Source organism: Rattus norvegicus, chromosome 16, assembly GCF_036323735.1.
Source record: "Rattus norvegicus strain BN/NHsdMcwi chromosome 16, GRCr8, whole genome shotgun sequence".
NCBI classification, from domain to species: Eukaryota; Metazoa; Chordata; class Mammalia; order Rodentia; family Muridae; genus Rattus; species Rattus norvegicus.
In genome coordinates this window covers 8,813,401-8,829,731 of record NC_086034.1, presented here as the reverse complement: position 1 = coordinate 8,829,731, position 16,331 = coordinate 8,813,401, and the positions used below count along the sequence as shown (strand labels likewise).

Sequence of the window (16,331 nt, the reverse complement as noted above, 5' to 3'; positions counted from 1 at the left end):
AACATGACATCCAAAATCTAAAGCAAGAAACTATGCATGCAGGTTTTGCCAGAAAATTAATTAAGTGGGTTTTTTTTCCTATCATTTGTGCTATTTAAAAAGTATATTCTCTGACTTTTTAAATTTGTATCTTTGGGGGGTTCTTTTCTTATTATCTAAACATTCCCTTTCACGAGATAGCTTCTATGTGTATTCTTTGTATTCTTTTGCTTAAGGAGAACCCTGTGTAGCCTTGTACAGTCTGTTCTGCTCTGTGCATTTGTCTGAAAACTGGAGGTAACGCTGGAAAACACCACTGTTATCAACACCATCGGGCTCCTGTTATCAACACCATACGGCTCCCCATTCTAGAAGGGATGAGTTCTGATTGAATAATCAAGAATGCATAGATGTTAAGGTACCCAGGGGTTGTACGTTTTGAAAACAGCACCAGTATTCCCTTGGCTACTTCCCTGCAGGGTGAAAAGATGAAAGGGGTGTGTGTGCCTGAAGCACCCTGGCTCCCACTGTAACTGTGCCAGCTGAGGCTTCCCGAGCTGATCTCAGTTCTGAGGCTTCTCAGAGTTCACTACTTGGGGCTTGCGGAAGCACGAAGAGTCATTTCCTCTGGAAGATGTTTAATTGGCCATGAGCATCTGGTGATTTTATGTCACGTGATGACTTTACAGCATAACAGTCCATTCATGCCAAGGAGGAAATTGATCATCAGGGGATGGAAATCCTAATTAATCCTAATTAAATAGTTTCTTTGAGCTTATGAGCTTTGATGACTTCCTGGATTTGATATTTAAAAAAAAAATTATTTGGCCTGGTAATGAAAAACAAATACTTGTAAAATGAACCTTATGCATACATGTATGTGTATGTATGTATGTATGTATGTATGTATGTATGTATGTATGTATAAAAATAAATTTAAGGGGACTGTTGAGCTTCATGGCCTCAAAATTTTCCATGCTTCAAAATTACCACTTAGAGAATCTGCATTTAGACAAATCTCACTGAAATCTTTGTTTAGTTAAAAAATACAAAAAGTGAACAAGAAATAATATAATAGTGTTGAATTTGATTCAATAATTTGTATTCTTTAAATATCTTTCAATTAAATTAAAAATAATTAATGTTCTAAAAAATTCATTAATGTAAATGTCCATTGTTTATATTCAATGAACATTTGGTGAAAAATATCAATATCCTGACAATATATGAGTGGGTCAGTTTAATGACCTCAAATTATGCTAATCATTGCATATTTTTATGTGAGCTTTATTTTCCTAAACACACATAACTTATTAGAAAATTGTATTATACATCAGACACTGACAATGTTAACTTCAAAAACTGAGATTTAAAAAGAAAAACACAAAAGAAACATTCTGAAACCAAATAAAAGCAGTTTACCTAGGGAATGTTTGCATCAGATAATAAAAGATAATGATCTAACGAGGAGAATTTAAACAATAGGAGGAAGGTAAATAGAAGAAAGGTTAAGGGTTGGAGAGATGGCTCAGTGGTTAAGAGCACTAACTGCTCTACCAGAGGTCCTGAGTTCAAATCCCAGCAACCACATGGTGGCTCACAACCATCCGTAATTCTGGTGTGTCTGAAGACAGCTACAGTGTACTTAAATATAATAAATAAATAAATCTTTAAAAAGAAGGAGGAGGAGGAGGAGAAGAAGAAGGAGAAGGAGAAGGAGAAGGAAAAGGAGAAGAAAGGTTAAACGTGTCTGAGCCACAAGGCAAAAAACTTTGTCATCAAACAAGTCATTAGTGGACCATAAATACTGACCTGGATGACCCCCATGACATACTGACCTGGATCACCCCTGTGACATACTGACCTGGATGACCCCTGTGACATACTAACCTAGATGACCCCCATGACATACTGACCTGGATCACCCCTGTGACATACTGACCTGGATCACCCCTGTGACATACTGACCTAGATGACCCCCAGGACATACTGACCTGGATCACCCCCATGACATACTGACCTGGATCACCCCTGTGATAAGCAGGGACAGTCAGCTCCCAGGGCCCAGGACCAAGTTGATAAAAACTAAATTCAGGAACTAAACAGTGAAAGGGGGAATTTTAATATGAGTTGAAATGGATGGTCAGGGAGTTTTGCATATTTTAGTATTTCAGTGGCCATCCAACGTACTGTCTGCCAGGGTACCTGAAGTCTGTCTGAGACACACCAAGTGCCTGAGTACTACTGAGCACAGAGAAGACACAAATCCTCAGGGCAGATACTTCAAATCCTTACAGACTCCAAACAACCTCAACTTCATATTTTCCTTCAGAGCCCATGTGTCCTTGCTTGGGGCCCAGATGGGTTCCCGGGGTGAGGAAGAGTGCGTAGAGCAAAATGTAGCACCTGAGGATAGAGGCTGAAAGCAAGCAGGCAAGGGGTAGCATGGGAGAAAAAAATGAAGGCTTCCTGGGGATCTCCCGGCCCCCATCTGCTTAAATATTTGGTCCTCCCAAATATATCTGTGCACCAGAACACAGGTCCTATGTAAATATATCAAGAGAAATTCATGTAGCCACTACCACTTAAAATGGCCACAGATCTAGAGAAAGGGAGGCAAGGGTGGCTATCAACTGAGCTCCACTCACATGAGTTGAGATCATCCCAGTTTCTCTCCATGGAAACTGGAATGTTGTGGTTCTGCGGCTGCCTTTCACTTCATAGACGATGATGCCTTTGGTGCAGATCCCCAAGGCCATTCCCCCTTCTTGTCTCTTCTTTGCTGGGGAAACACGGTGAACCAGGACTCCATATTCTGGGAGTTGCTGGACAACCTGGAGGGAGGAAAAGGCTCCATGAGGTCACCAGTTAAAAACCATGACCCTCAACCCCTTGTGAGGAAAAAGGTCCATCGTTGCTTATCAAGGTGAAGAAACATTCAGCTAGACTATTCTTTCTTATTCTGGAATGTAACTATACCTTTGACACGATGACCTTTTTTTCTTCATTTTTTTTTCTTTTCTTTTTTTCGGAGTGGGGGACCGAACTCAGGGCCTTGCGCTCGCTAGGCAAGCGCTCTACCGCTGAGCTAAATCCTCAACCCTGTTTTTTCTTCATTTTTAACCTAAAGAATTCTTTCTTTGTAGAACACCTAAAAGAACATTTGGGACACGTTCCTATAAATATAGGACACTAGGATACAAAGATGGTGAACAAGTGTTTCTGAGGATTTAGACTCTCTTGGGACATTTCAAAGTCAGGGGTCCCCTTCCCAGTTGTGTCATTCATATAGTCCCATTTTTTTTTCATGTTCCAGTTGCAAAAGCTGAGGCTCAGGCACAAAAAGGAGTCTTCAGGCTGGCAGCAAGCTGAGCCAGGAACGACCTGAGGGGGAAATGCCTGTCCCTCCAGCATGCCTTGCCACTTGTCAATGTCTCTGCAGGATCCCTGCAGTCCCAGGTCTCACCTCAGTTTATCAGGCTAGGAGACTGAATTTTGCCAGAGGCCAAGGGTCAATCAGAGCTGGTGGCTGAGCCAGGCAGATTGAATTCTCAAGAGTGCTTCAAGCAGGAACCTGACACAAATGCTTTATCGCCTGAACAGTAATCACATGGCCAGGAAGTCCTCATGGGAAGGTCGATGCACACAGACGTGCAGGAATGGCTTCCTGGTGCAGATATCTGAGAGCCCCTCACTGGGGAGATCTGGTGTCACATCTCTATCCCCAGCAGACTCCGTCATCCCCAAGCGCAGTCATTGAGAGAGACCAGTTAAAGATCTTGTTACTCTTTCTCAAGCTCATTGCTGACCTGTAGATGAGTAATCACTCTATACAAGGGACAGCCAGCAGGCACCCTGGCTTTTTGTCAGATTGATATTAAATGTCTGGATGCTGAGCCTCCTGCTCCTAGCTTGAGGAGACACTGTCGTCATTGTTACCATTGTCATCATCGTCACCATTGTCACCATCACCCTCATCGCCGCCATCATCGTCATGATCACCATCACCCAATAAAAACACTGAGCACTTGTATTGAAACATCCATGGCCAGGCTGGACACTGATTAAAGCATGACAAAGAGAGGCTGCCCAAGACAGACAGTGTGGCGCTGCAGACGGGTAAGGAATCTGATGAATTTGTTGCTGTAAAGCACTGAAATAGTCATGGTGGGAATAAAGACGCACTTTCTAAACTTGCTTGCCCCCTCCCTGCCCCAAACCGTTTCAAATGTTTAGCAATCAGCTTTTCATTTCTGTTTTTTAATTATTCCAAGGGTCATGATATTGAGTAGCAACAACACCAGATACTGTTTCCTTATCCTTGCAGAGCTGTCCTGAGGCAAAGGCTATCTCTTCAAAGGAGAAAAATGGAGGCCCGGGAGGGCTAAGTAATCAGAGCAGTTGAAAACGTTTTTGTCTCTACAGGCCAAGTTTCTTCTAATTCTCCAACTGGAAGGAAATCGTTCCCCTACAAAGACCCAACATTTTAATGTGCACGCGTTTCTCCTTCTGTTCTCACGGTCTAAGGAAGTCACAAAGAAAGTTGGGGATGGAAAAGATGGTTCAGACCTGAGTTCCACCCCCAGCACCCACGCAAAAAGCCAGCTGTGGTGGTGGATGTTTGTAAGCCAGGCAGCAGGAGGATGCAGAGATAAGAGGCTCACTGGCCACTGGCCTAGCCTAATTGGCAAGCCCCAGGCCCAGGAGAGAGGCCCTGATTCACTAATGTAACACCATACACACAAAGAAAACAGCCAGTGACATTATAGGAATTTCACCCTCTACTGTTCTTTACATATGCATTTGCTTTCGCATAGCATTAACCAATAACCATGTGTAGGGAGCGGTGCGACAGCTGTATGATAATGAGGTGAATCTGGCGCCCTCCTAACAACAGTACTGAGCATGCGTGGAGTTTTGCACCTGACGTCAGTCTGGCTGGGGCGGTACTATGCTAAATGGGAGTTCATGCCTCGCCAATCTCTGGAGGACAAGTAGCTGGGATGGCAGTGGGGTGACTCGTGCCCCACCAATCCCTGAAAGAAGATTAGCATACTGTTGTGTATATAAGCCGAGCGGCTTTGCCGCTCGGCGCGGTAACACTTAAAGCTGTAACACTTGGAGCTGTAACACTTGGAGCTGTAACACTTAGGGCTGGCTGCCGCCGCCTCCCTGTATCAACAAAGAAGGTCTCCTGCAGTAAAGGCTGTTGAGAAGAATCCAACCGTGTTGTGTCTTCCTTGCCGGACGAGGTGGGCGCGACAAAGTGGTGGCCCGTACGGGGACGAGGACATCCTCGTGGATCTCAGAACTCTTCAGCTTCAGGAGGAGCGACGTCGTCGGAAAAGTTCCCGGTAAGGGACGATAAAGTTCTCTGGAGGTGAGCAGAGACGATGGAAGCCTTGGTTTAGAGGCTAAAAGGTCTGCAGTCTGCAACAATGTTGTTTCCAATAGGATCCTTTGTGGGCAGGATTTATAATTTTGTTTCTTTTTTTCTTTGTGTGGAATAGAGAAGCCACAGACAGCAAGCTTAAGCCCGGACCAAAACCTCTTTGGCGAATGGTCTGTGCCTGCTTAGAGGATAAACGATGTGAGGAAGCTGTTAGGACAGGTCAGAGGGTCCTTGCAGAGCATCAACAAAGTATGTCAGAGGGAGTAAAGGTCTTGAAAGAAAAAAAGAAAAGAAAAGGAGATAAAAGGAACAGAGAGAAGGCAGAGATGAAAAAAGAGGATAATCAGGACCAGGAAACAAATAAGATATATTCTTTAAAAGCCTTGACCTTAGAAATGTCAGACAATCTAGAAAGCATCACTGACAGCTTAGAGAAAGTGAAAGTAAAGGTAGAACCATCGGGTCCCGGGCCTCCCGCAGAGCAACAAAAAGAAGCACAAGACTCCACCTCAGTTCCACCACCAGACTCATATTGACCCCTAGAATGGGAACTCAGGTAGTGGATACAGATTTTAAAGGCCCCAGTAAGCAGAATTCAGAAGGATCACAGAAATTGAAAGCATGTGCAAAGATAAAGATTTGGGGTAGTGGTAGTGGTCAAAAGGGGACACGGTAATAATGGTAAAATGTTTTTGTGTATGTGTTCTTTTAGAGTTATGTTAAAATCTAGAGAAACAAAGTTGATTCTCATAGATGCTTTTAGTCTTTGGACCCTGACTAGAGACAGTTTACACCCTAGACAAAAGAGACAATGGGGTTGAGAAAAACAGTCCTCCCGAACTCTCCACAGATGCTTTGGCAAAAGAAGGAAGTGAGCTTAAGTTTTTTGAAGCTCTCCTGGGAACAGAAGGAGGTGGGAGACGTCTTGCCTCCTTGCTGGCTCCTATTGGAGAAGTGCTTGTTTCTGGTTCTGGGTTCTTTAGGTAGGATGTCTGGGTCCCTTTGGTGGAACACCATCTAGTTCTTTTCCTCTGTGTCTGTTGTCTGTCCTTGGTGCACCAAGCTGTGGATGTATGTCAATTTATGTCTGGGTTTTGCTTCTCGTTGCTTGAATGTTTTGTGTTTCATGTTTAAAAGAAAAAAAATGGTTAAAACTTTAAATGCTGGTTGATTCACCCATTGATGTAGCTTTAACTCCTTTCAAGAAAGGAACAAATAAATAAAAAGTTTCAATTGGCTTTTGGAGCCTACATCTGTAGCTAGAAGCCTAAGTTGGCTGGGCAAGCTCCCCAGGGGGCTGGCTAAATGTTTATACTAGCCGCCCTAGAAGCGGCCTATACAAAAGTGGTTAAGGTGCTTGAAAACAATCAATTGTTCATAGCACCTGAAAAGGTTCAAATGGGCCAAATGGGAGAATATTTAGGAACTAAAATCACTTCTCATAGCATTTCTCCTCAAAAAATTGAATTACCATTTAAAAACATTAAATGACTTTCAAAAATTACTAGGATTCGACCCTATATTAAAATGCCCAATGTAGATTTACAACCACTTTATGAGGTCCTGAAAGGGGATTCTCAGCTTACTTCACCCCGTGTTTTAACCAAGGAAGCACGATTATCCTTGAGGAAAGTAGAAGAAAGACTAGAAAAGGCAATACTAAAAAGGTATAAGGAAGAAGAAGATCTGCTTTTGTGTATACTGAGAACTTTTCGTCAACCTACAGGAGTATTATGGCAACAAGGTCCACTTCTTTGGATTTATCCCCATATTTCTCCTAATAAAACCCTTGAATATTACCCTTCTGCTGTTGCACAGCTTGCTGTGTTAGGTGTTAAATCTTGCATTCAGCATTTTGGTATTTCACCAAAGAAAATTATTATACCATATACAACCACTCAGGTAGAAACATTGTGTGCATTGATAGATGATTGGGCCATATTGCGCTGTAGTTTTGATGGAGAGTTTGACAATCATTATCCTAAGGATCCGTTGCTACAATTTTTTACTGAACATCCAGTGATCTTTCCTAAAATCACTGCCTCAGAGCCTTTGTCTGGAGCGTTAGATATTTATACAGATGGCTCCAAAACAGGTGTAGGTGCCTATATGGTTGATTCTCAAGAACCAGTATTAATTCAATATAGTCCAGGTACCCCCCAAATTACAGAATGTAAAATTGTATTGGAAGTTTTCAAAAGATTTCATGATTCTTTTAATTTAATTTCTGACTCTGCTTATGTGGTTAATGCGGTACGCTCACTTGAAATTGCAGGGCCAATTCGGTCGACTAGTACTGTATGTCAAATTCTTTTAGAATTACAAAATTTGATTTGGGCCAGAAAAAATAAATTTTTCATACAACATATTCGAGCCCATACTAATTTGCCTGGTCCCATGACCAGTAATAATGCCCTGGTGGATGCTAGTACTCGTAGAGAGTTTATTTTTCATGCTGCTCCGGTTGACCTCGCTAGAGAATTTCATCAAAAGTTTCATGTACCTGCCTTTACTCTTCAACAAAAATTTAAAATCTCTAGAGCTGCAGCTCGTGATGTGGTGTTAAGTTGCCAGAATTGTGTTCAATTTCACCACCCTCCTCATGTAGGGATTAACCCTTGTGGTCTGATCCCGCTAAAACTTTGGCAGATGGATGTCACACACATATCTCAATTTGGAAATTTAAAATATGCTCATGTTTCTGTTGATACATGTTCTGGTATTATACATACTACTCTGATGACTGGTGAAAAGGCTCGTAATGCCATTAGCCATTGCTTAGAGGCATGGGCAGCCTGGGGAAAGCCTGATAGTCTCAAGACGGACAACGGGCCTGCCTACACTACAAAGTCCTTTCAGGCATTTTGCCAGACAATGCAGGTCAAACATACTACAGGATTGCCATACAATCCCCAAGGTCAAGGAATTGTGGAAAGAGTACATCGTACCTTAAAAGAGCTGATAAAAAAACAAAAAGAGGGAATTGCCAGCAGCCGAACACCAAAAGAACAACTTTCTTTAGCTCTTTTTACTCTAAATTTCTTAGTTTTGGATGCGCATGGCCGCTCTGCTGCGGATCACCATGCTGCTACTACACCTATAACTAATGTAGAAGTAAAGTGGAAGGATGTCTTAACTGATGAATGGCGTGGCCCAGATCCCGTGATTTCGAGATCTAGGGGAGCAATTTGTGTTTTTCTGCAGAATCAAGAAAATCCAATTTGGGTACCTGAGCGCTTGACTCGAAAATTGCCTTCTGCTCTTCCTGAAGATGAGACTACGAACCCTACTATTGCTACTGGGAATGATAATACAGGTTAATTCGCTCACCCTGTGGGCTATTGCCAGATCCTGGCCAGTACCCATGCCAGTTCATAGCAATTCTACTGTTTTACCAACCTTTTTCTCTACCTCCTGTTTGCGTGATGTTCCTTGTATAGTGCCAACTGGAGAAATGCCCCAACGGTATGCCGCCACTAACGTTTCTCTGTTGCATACCTTTTGTTTTACCATTAAAGACTCTTCCCTGCCCTGTATTTGGTTATGTAGAGCCACGTTAGCTAATTGGTTGAATCCTATAAGTGACAGCACAATGAACACCGGGATCATCCTGGCTGCTTTGAGTCAAATTGCCCAGGGAGTCTCTTCACAGAGCGAGGACATGCCAGTCGATAGTTCTGCTGATCTGAACATTACAACACTAATTGTGATGCATAATTGTAGTGTTCCATCACGCCCAGGGCAAGGTAACTATGCACAGAATAGCTCTACCCGTCGTAGAGTCTTACCCGCTTGCCCCCCGCATCAAGAGTTTCCACCTAATTTTACCCCATGTCAGAGTCCATTCCATAGAACAAAACAATTCCTACCGGGATTTGAATTTTCCCCTCCTCTTGGCCATGTACAGTATGACTGGGGGGAGAATAAGACTGGCAAGCATAATCTCTGGCCTTGGTTTCAATGGGTGCTGTCCAATGAGCAAGGGGCATATACATCCCTGACCCCTTTTGCGAGGTTGATGGGTGAGAACTTCATGCTGTATAATGTTTCGGCTACCAGAAAAAATGATACCAGGTTGACCAATATTCAATATAATAACCTCTTGGAACATAATACTGCCACTAGTACTTCAGTATGTGTTAGATCACCTTTTTTCTTTCTGATAAGCACTAATGTCAACAATGGTGTTTTAAATTGTAATAGCTCTGATGTAGTCTGCTATTTAGCTGAATGCTGAGATGGCAACAATGACACCACAGTAATGGTCAAGATTCCCTCCTTTGTGCCAATCCCAGTAGAGGCAAACCCAGATAGTTTTCCTATTCTTAATTTGCTGTGAACCAAAAGAGATTTTGGAATTACGGCAGTCATAATTTCAGCCATCGTGCTGTCTGTTGCCGCAGCTACCACAGCTGCAATTGCTATGACCAATCAAATACAGACGGCTGAGACTGTCAATCAGATTGTAGAAAGAACTGCAATGGCGCTAGAGATACAAGAAGAATTTAATACTCATTTGGCATCTGGCCTTCTATTAGCCAATCAAAGGATAGATTTAGTTCAAGAACAAATTGAAGCACTGTATCATATGACACAGCTGTCTTGCGTTTCCTCCCTAAGAGGTTTATGCATTACTCCTTTGCAAGCCAACTTTTCTCAGCATTCTCAACAGAGCAAAGAAATCTCAAATTATCTGAAAGGAAACTGGTCCATGAAAGCAGAGCAACTATCCAGACAATTGCTGATGCAGATTGCTGTCCTCAACAGCACTAGGCTGGACCCCATCACAATTGAAGACTTTACCTCATGGATTACCAATGCTTTCTCCTTTTTTAAGGAGTGGGCGGGCATGTTTGCCTGGGGAGCTATTGTCCTCCTGGGATGCGGAGTATGTCTCTGGCTTATTGGCCGTTTAAAAAGAGAACATGCCAGACACAAAGCGGTTGTTTACCAGGCTATGACCGCCATTGACAATGGTGCTTCTCCCAATGTATGGCTGGCCTCTTTGAAAGATTAAGAGTTCGCCCTAGATCATTTTTGTCACAGTCATGTGGGGTCATTGTATCCAGGGACGGGCAACTTTCCTCGAGCTCGGACCAACCTAAGACACGGGGCCTGGTGGCGATAGGGTGACCCAATGACGGGTAAGGCCGAGTCATCGTCAGGAACGACCTAAGACAGGAGCAACGACAAGATTGACGTGACACCCAGATCTAGACCAGTCATTTTATTAAACAAAAAAGGGGGAGATGTAGGGAGCGGTGCGACAGCTGTATGATAATGAGGTGAATCTGGCGCCCTCCTAACAACAGTACTGAGCATGCGTGGAGTTTTGCACCTGACGTCAGTCTGGCTGGGGCGGTACTATGCTAAATGGGAGTTCATGCCTCGCCAATCTCTGGAGGACAAGTAGCTGGGATGGCAGTGGGGTGACTCGTGCCCCACCAATCCCTGAAAGAAGATTAGCATACTGTTGTGTATATAAGCCGAGCGGCTTTGCCGCTCGGCGCGGTAACACTTAAAGCTGTAACACTTGGAGCTGTAACACTTGGAGCTGTAACACTTAGGGCTGGCTGCCGCCGCCTCCCTGTATCAACAAAGAAGGTCTCCTGCAGTAAAGGCTGTTGAGAAGAATCCAACCGTGTTGTGTCTTCCTTGCCGGACGAGGTGGGCGCGACAACCATGGTACCCAGTAAGGCTTGATGCTCTGTTACTTCTCAGTTGACAAGTCCTGTTTGGCCAAACTACCAGGTGTATCAGTACCATGCTCAGGTGAGGGATGCAAGGGTTTGGCAGCATAGATACTGTTCATTGAGCAGGCAATGGTTATTTGGACCTATCGGTGGCTGTCCTACCCAGACTGGAGTTCACAGTTCAGCTTGGATTCATACCCACACAGATTCACCAGCTGTGCTAAGGACACTCAGCCTCACCCTTTGTTTCCAACGTGCTCAGGTTACCCACGTGATCTCAGCTTCCGCTTCCTGTCCCTCTTGGTGCAAACGCCACCTAAAGTCTCAAGCCCTGTTGAGACAAATCTAAAACAAGGTGCAGGGCTATGAAAGCAGTGTGTGGCAATGCACTGGAGTAGATGTGGCCATATTTACGTGGTTTGATTTAAAAACAATAGCTTCGGTTTCCACACTGCTAGTGGATATGATGTTCCAGCTTTTGGTTTAGTAAGCTTAGGGGAAAATCAGAAATAAATTCTCCTGGTCTCTGAAGGACAAATCATTCAACTGATCCAAGTAATGTGCCTAAATTCCTCGGAGGCAGGAATGGGCAGATCTGAATAGAAGAGTCTGCTTGACTCCGAGAATTCACTCTCAACACCTAAGATTCAGAGCATCCCTAAAGACTGGGAACACAGATAAATATGCACAATATTTTCTAGGACATCTTCAATCTGTTAAAAGTAAGACAGTGTATCTGTCTCCTATCTCCCACGGTACCCTTCCTCAACCCTTCCACCACAGTTTCCTGTTCCCCCAAGCAGCAGAGAACAAAGTGAGATTGGAACCAAGCCATCCTAACTGTCCCTTGCTGTCCTGCCACCTCCCAGGCAGTGAACAACAAAACATACGCAGCACCTCAGGATGCATCCATTCGAACGCACGCAGAGAAGGAAACCATGGGATTTAACCCGTGTGATTCCAACAAGCAACTGGAGTTGTTTCCACAGCACCCAATCCCGAGCTGAGCTGGAACAGCCCAGCACTCGGGACCCTGGAAAGCAGTGGGTTAACCTTGAACAGGTCGTTCAGGGATTCACACCCTCACACAGCTGTGGACCTGCCAGACTGAGGGTGGAGTTTAGTAGTGCCCACCCTGGGCCGCTGCCAAGTCTGCTGCCAGTGGGAGGAAATGAATTGGCAGCGTAGAGCATCCGTGGCAGCCACCTGGGAATGATTTCCTCTTTTTTATGAAAAGAAGAGCCTCGGGGAGCTATAATTAAATATCTAGTGGTGGTACAGCGGCTATGTGTTATCTCTGCGGCTCTGGGGTTCTCCTGGTATTGACATCCTGGTTAGAGGGGTAAGAAATATCTAGGAGGGGTACAAGATGCTTCCACAGTATGCAGCGTCAGTGGTTGAACTGAGCACTGCCAATACCTGTGGGACCCCACAGGTGGCATTCTGCCCCTAATGAATGCAATGGAAATACAGCCAACGATAGAATCAGAAAAATACTAAACGCAGTACTGCATGTTGGAACTATTTATAAGGCAAGGAATACAGTGCTGAGGGAGAGCGTGTGTTGACTCAAAGTAAGCTTTCAATTCTTGTGCAATGCAGAGTTACATAGAAGGACTTAAGTAATATGTGCCCATTTTAAATGCATACGCATATAAACGTATGAAAATGCATACGGAAGTGCGAATGTATCGAAATGTAAGTGTGTTTCACTCTCCGAGGTATCGTGGCAGGGAAATGCTGTCTTCATATTTGGGAGAAGACTGACTGAACTCACGCTGTGCGTGGTACAGATGCTTCGTGTGGGTGCAAAGCTCCTCCTCTTCCACACTCTGTACCGAGAACAGGCAGCCTATGAGTTAGTCACTGTGTCAGGCCACCAAAGGGAGTGGTAGGAGCCAGTGTATGTCTCAAAGTGAATGAACGTTGCGTTCAAATGATCAAAATCTGCTCAGTGCTTTCTGTCAAAACAAACAAACAAAAATAACAAAAAGCAAGCAAACAAACAAACAAAAAAGCCTTCAGCCTTAGGCTTGTAAGACGGAGGCAGGCTGTGAAAGGTACCCTGATTTCTGGTCGAGATAGGTCAAATTCCGGGAAACCCTAAAAAGGATGGCAGGAGCATTTCCAGTCAGGAAAAGGAGATCAGCCCCTTTTCACGTAGCTACAGCCTCCCCCCCCCCCCCGCCACAACCCCCTGAAGAGAAGTTCGAGACAGATCAGTCACATAGGGCAATGCCCCAAGCCCTTCCTCCACAGGTGAGGCTGAGACCACAGATCACGTAGGCTCAAGACAGATCAGACGCAGACGCAGGACCACGCCCCCAAATATGCAGATAAGGTCTTCCCAAGCTCTCGGGTCAAACCAATAGGAAGTACCTGCTGTCAGACAGGGACTCATGCAAAAACTGCATTTAAGAATCCTGTTCAGAAGCATTAAAGGTGTGCAGGAATTATTCCATCGTCTGAGAGCTTCCGTCATAAGAGTTGTAACACCACCGCTTTGGTCTCTCAAAATCGCCACCAGAAGCTCCCCCCGCACCCCTCGCCAGCTAGTCAGTCTCCTGCTGGCTAGGCTCAGCCTAGCTGGAGCTACCACAGCAGCAGTGACTGAAAGGAGCAGCACAAGCAGAAAGCAGTGTCCCCCTCCCTGCCCGAGTTCTCTCCCCTTTGCCTGAACCCGCACGCCTAGCTGGACCAGAGAGAATCACTGCCGACGTTTCCTGACACCAATACCTCTCTCAAGACCCCAGAGGCCCTCACCTCTAAGAACTCCAGCTCAGCATCCTCTCCCTGTGGTGCAGGACTGAGTCGGTGCATTTCTGAGACTTCTACTTGGACCCGGATTGCTGTCATCCGCTCAATAAGCCTTGCCGGGATGTAATCTTGGATTTGGAAGTATGTTTCACCCTCCACCTGCTGGGAAGGACAAGCAGAAGAAAGATTAGTCTGGAGGTCTTTCAGACAGTTGTGAATGGAAGGGAAATGTGTGCGATACCACAGTCCCAAAAATTTGGGACAAGGTGCCCAGGGACATAGTGTTGGGTTTTATATTAGAAGTGGGGACAAACAGTAAGGAAGTCTCAGCTATGACGTCATCTCTATATAGAACAGCTATGACACATATAACATCATCTCTATGTAGAACCATGTCTGGGGAGACCAGGTCCCTCTTGCCATCCCCACCCCTGACCTCAGCCTCCCCCAGGTCTGAAGCTTAGGAAACCGAGACTGCAGCCCCTCAGGAGAGACTAGATGGTTCATGTTATTTAGTCCCTAGTACTGGGTTCTCTTGACCCAGACTTAGGGACAAACAGAAGAATGGTGCAGTTCATGAAGATACCATCTCCAGGTCCACTGCCAAAAAACATGAATAAGGCAGGAGCAGGGAGTGGGGAGCACTTACTTAAATATTTCTGATTCCATCTATCGTGACCGGAAGCACCTTTTGCCAGCCATTGTCCCCCAAGCTTTGATGGTAGTTATCCTGAAGGGGGAAGCTGGGAGCTGGGTGAATCTGACCTCTATTTGGAGGGTGACTTAGCCAGTCTGACGAGGTTCAGAAGGGCATACCACCATGCTCACTGCACCCCACATTCATGCTGTGCCACAGGCCTATCTACATGTGGTCATAGACTGAGAATCCCAAATTTTCCAGGTGACCCAGACTGTGTCAGGGATCAGATCACAGACAGACAGACAGACAGACACACGCACACACACACATGTGAGAGAGAGAGAGAGAGAGAGAGAGAGAGAGAGAGAGAGAGAGAGGAAAAGAAAAGAAAAACTTCTCAGTGCTCTAGTGCATTAAAATAAAATCACATTAGATCGGCCAAAATTCAGAACCCTGATGACACCAAGTGCTGCCTGCACCGAAGCAACAGGGATCCACCTTTATTACGGGTGGGAACGGAAAGTGGTGCAGCCCCTTTGGAAGACAATTGGTCAGCTTCTCACGATACTCAGCAGGCTCTAACTGAGGGCTTGGCAATCAACCCCAAAGACATGAAGACCTACATCCACAGAAAAACCTTCCACGGAGCCAAGAGTGTAGCTCAGGAGAACAGTGCTCACCCAGCATGTCGTAGGAGGCCCTGGGTTAGCTGCCCAGCATGGGATCTAACCAAATAACTGCGTGTGGTTGCTCATAGCAGTTTTAAGCAAAAGCTGTCCAGGGAGCAAGTGAAAACAGCATAGTCCATCTGGGCAATGGCATACTATTCGGCCCTAAAAAGAGACGCGCTAACAAGGAAAAGGCAAGAAGGTGTTTAAATGCGTGTGACTAAATGACATAACCCATTCGAAAGGTTGCATACTGTCTCCGAACACGAGACCTCCTGCTACAGATACACTGAAGAGATGAGAGGTCGTCAGGGGGACAGACAGGCAGAGCACCAATAAGGAGAACTAATGGTTTCTAGAGCAATGAGACTGTACGACACGAGAATGGTGGCACATGCCATTATGTATTTGTCAAAACCCATATAGTACATGGTGCCAGGAGTGAACCCCGTGCGAACAGATGACCATCTGTTGGCATTGGTTCATCAAAACAAATGGGCCTTCTGGTACAAAATTATATTGTTCGCAGGGGAAACTGTGTGGTGAGAGGAGTTATTGGCACAGCAAATCTCTACACTCCTTCCTGCCATTCAGCATTGCTGTCAACCTAACTGCTCTGAAGTGTCCCAGAGGTCCATATGCTAAAGGCTGTCACCAGCAAGTGGCTCTGGTGGGAGATGCTCAGGAAGTTGGAGCCAGTGGAAGGGAGGGATCCTTAAATGTTTGCCTTGCCACCAGGACCCAGCCCCTTCCCTTCTTTCAGCCATTTTGCTTCTGGTTACCATGGGTTTTGCTCTGCTCTGTCCCTGACATTTGCTGCCTCACCGAGGCCTACCTAAAGCAAGGGAACCTGCAAACACAAACCCAAGTCTGTGACACCAAAATAAAGCTTGTTTCCCCTAATGGGTTACCTCAGGCATTCTGCCAGAGCAACAGAAAACTGACTAACACATGTCCTAAAAATAAAAAAAAATTATGTTAATCAAACATTTAGGGAGGGGGAAGTCACACAGGATCTTTGTCCCTGCACTTCTTGCTAAAAACATCTCTAAGAAAAGATGTCAACGTGAACCCAGAAAGTTCTGCGCACAAGTACTTCTATCTTCATGGCCTCTATAAAACAGAGTATTCAGATGCAGCTGGTGTGATGATGATAGTAAGTGTCCCTTACATGGCACTGTCATGGGAATGCCCAACAGGGG

The 16,331-nt window shown here is 45.0% G+C and overlaps 1 protein-coding gene across 4 annotated transcripts in view; it reads right to left on the bottom strand.

Annotated features, from left to right (window-relative positions):
• Positions 1-16,331, bottom strand: part of Frmpd2 (FERM and PDZ domain containing 2) — a 119,670-nt gene that overhangs the window by 53,827 nt on the left and 49,512 nt on the right. For 2 of the 4 annotated variants that reach the window (XM_039094910.2, XM_039094911.2), the window contains exons 13-14: positions 13,828-13,983; positions 2,628-2,813 (exon numbers count right to left, since the gene is read on the bottom strand). In XM_039094910.2, the coding sequence (XP_038950838.1) occupies positions 2,628-2,813; positions 13,828-13,983 (342 nt within the window). Of the gene's footprint in view, positions 1-2,627; positions 2,814-2,958; positions 3,068-3,445; positions 3,936-13,827; positions 13,984-16,331 lie in introns of those variants that run through there. The other 2 variants (XM_039094912.2, XM_063275920.1) reach the window with 2 other exon arrangements.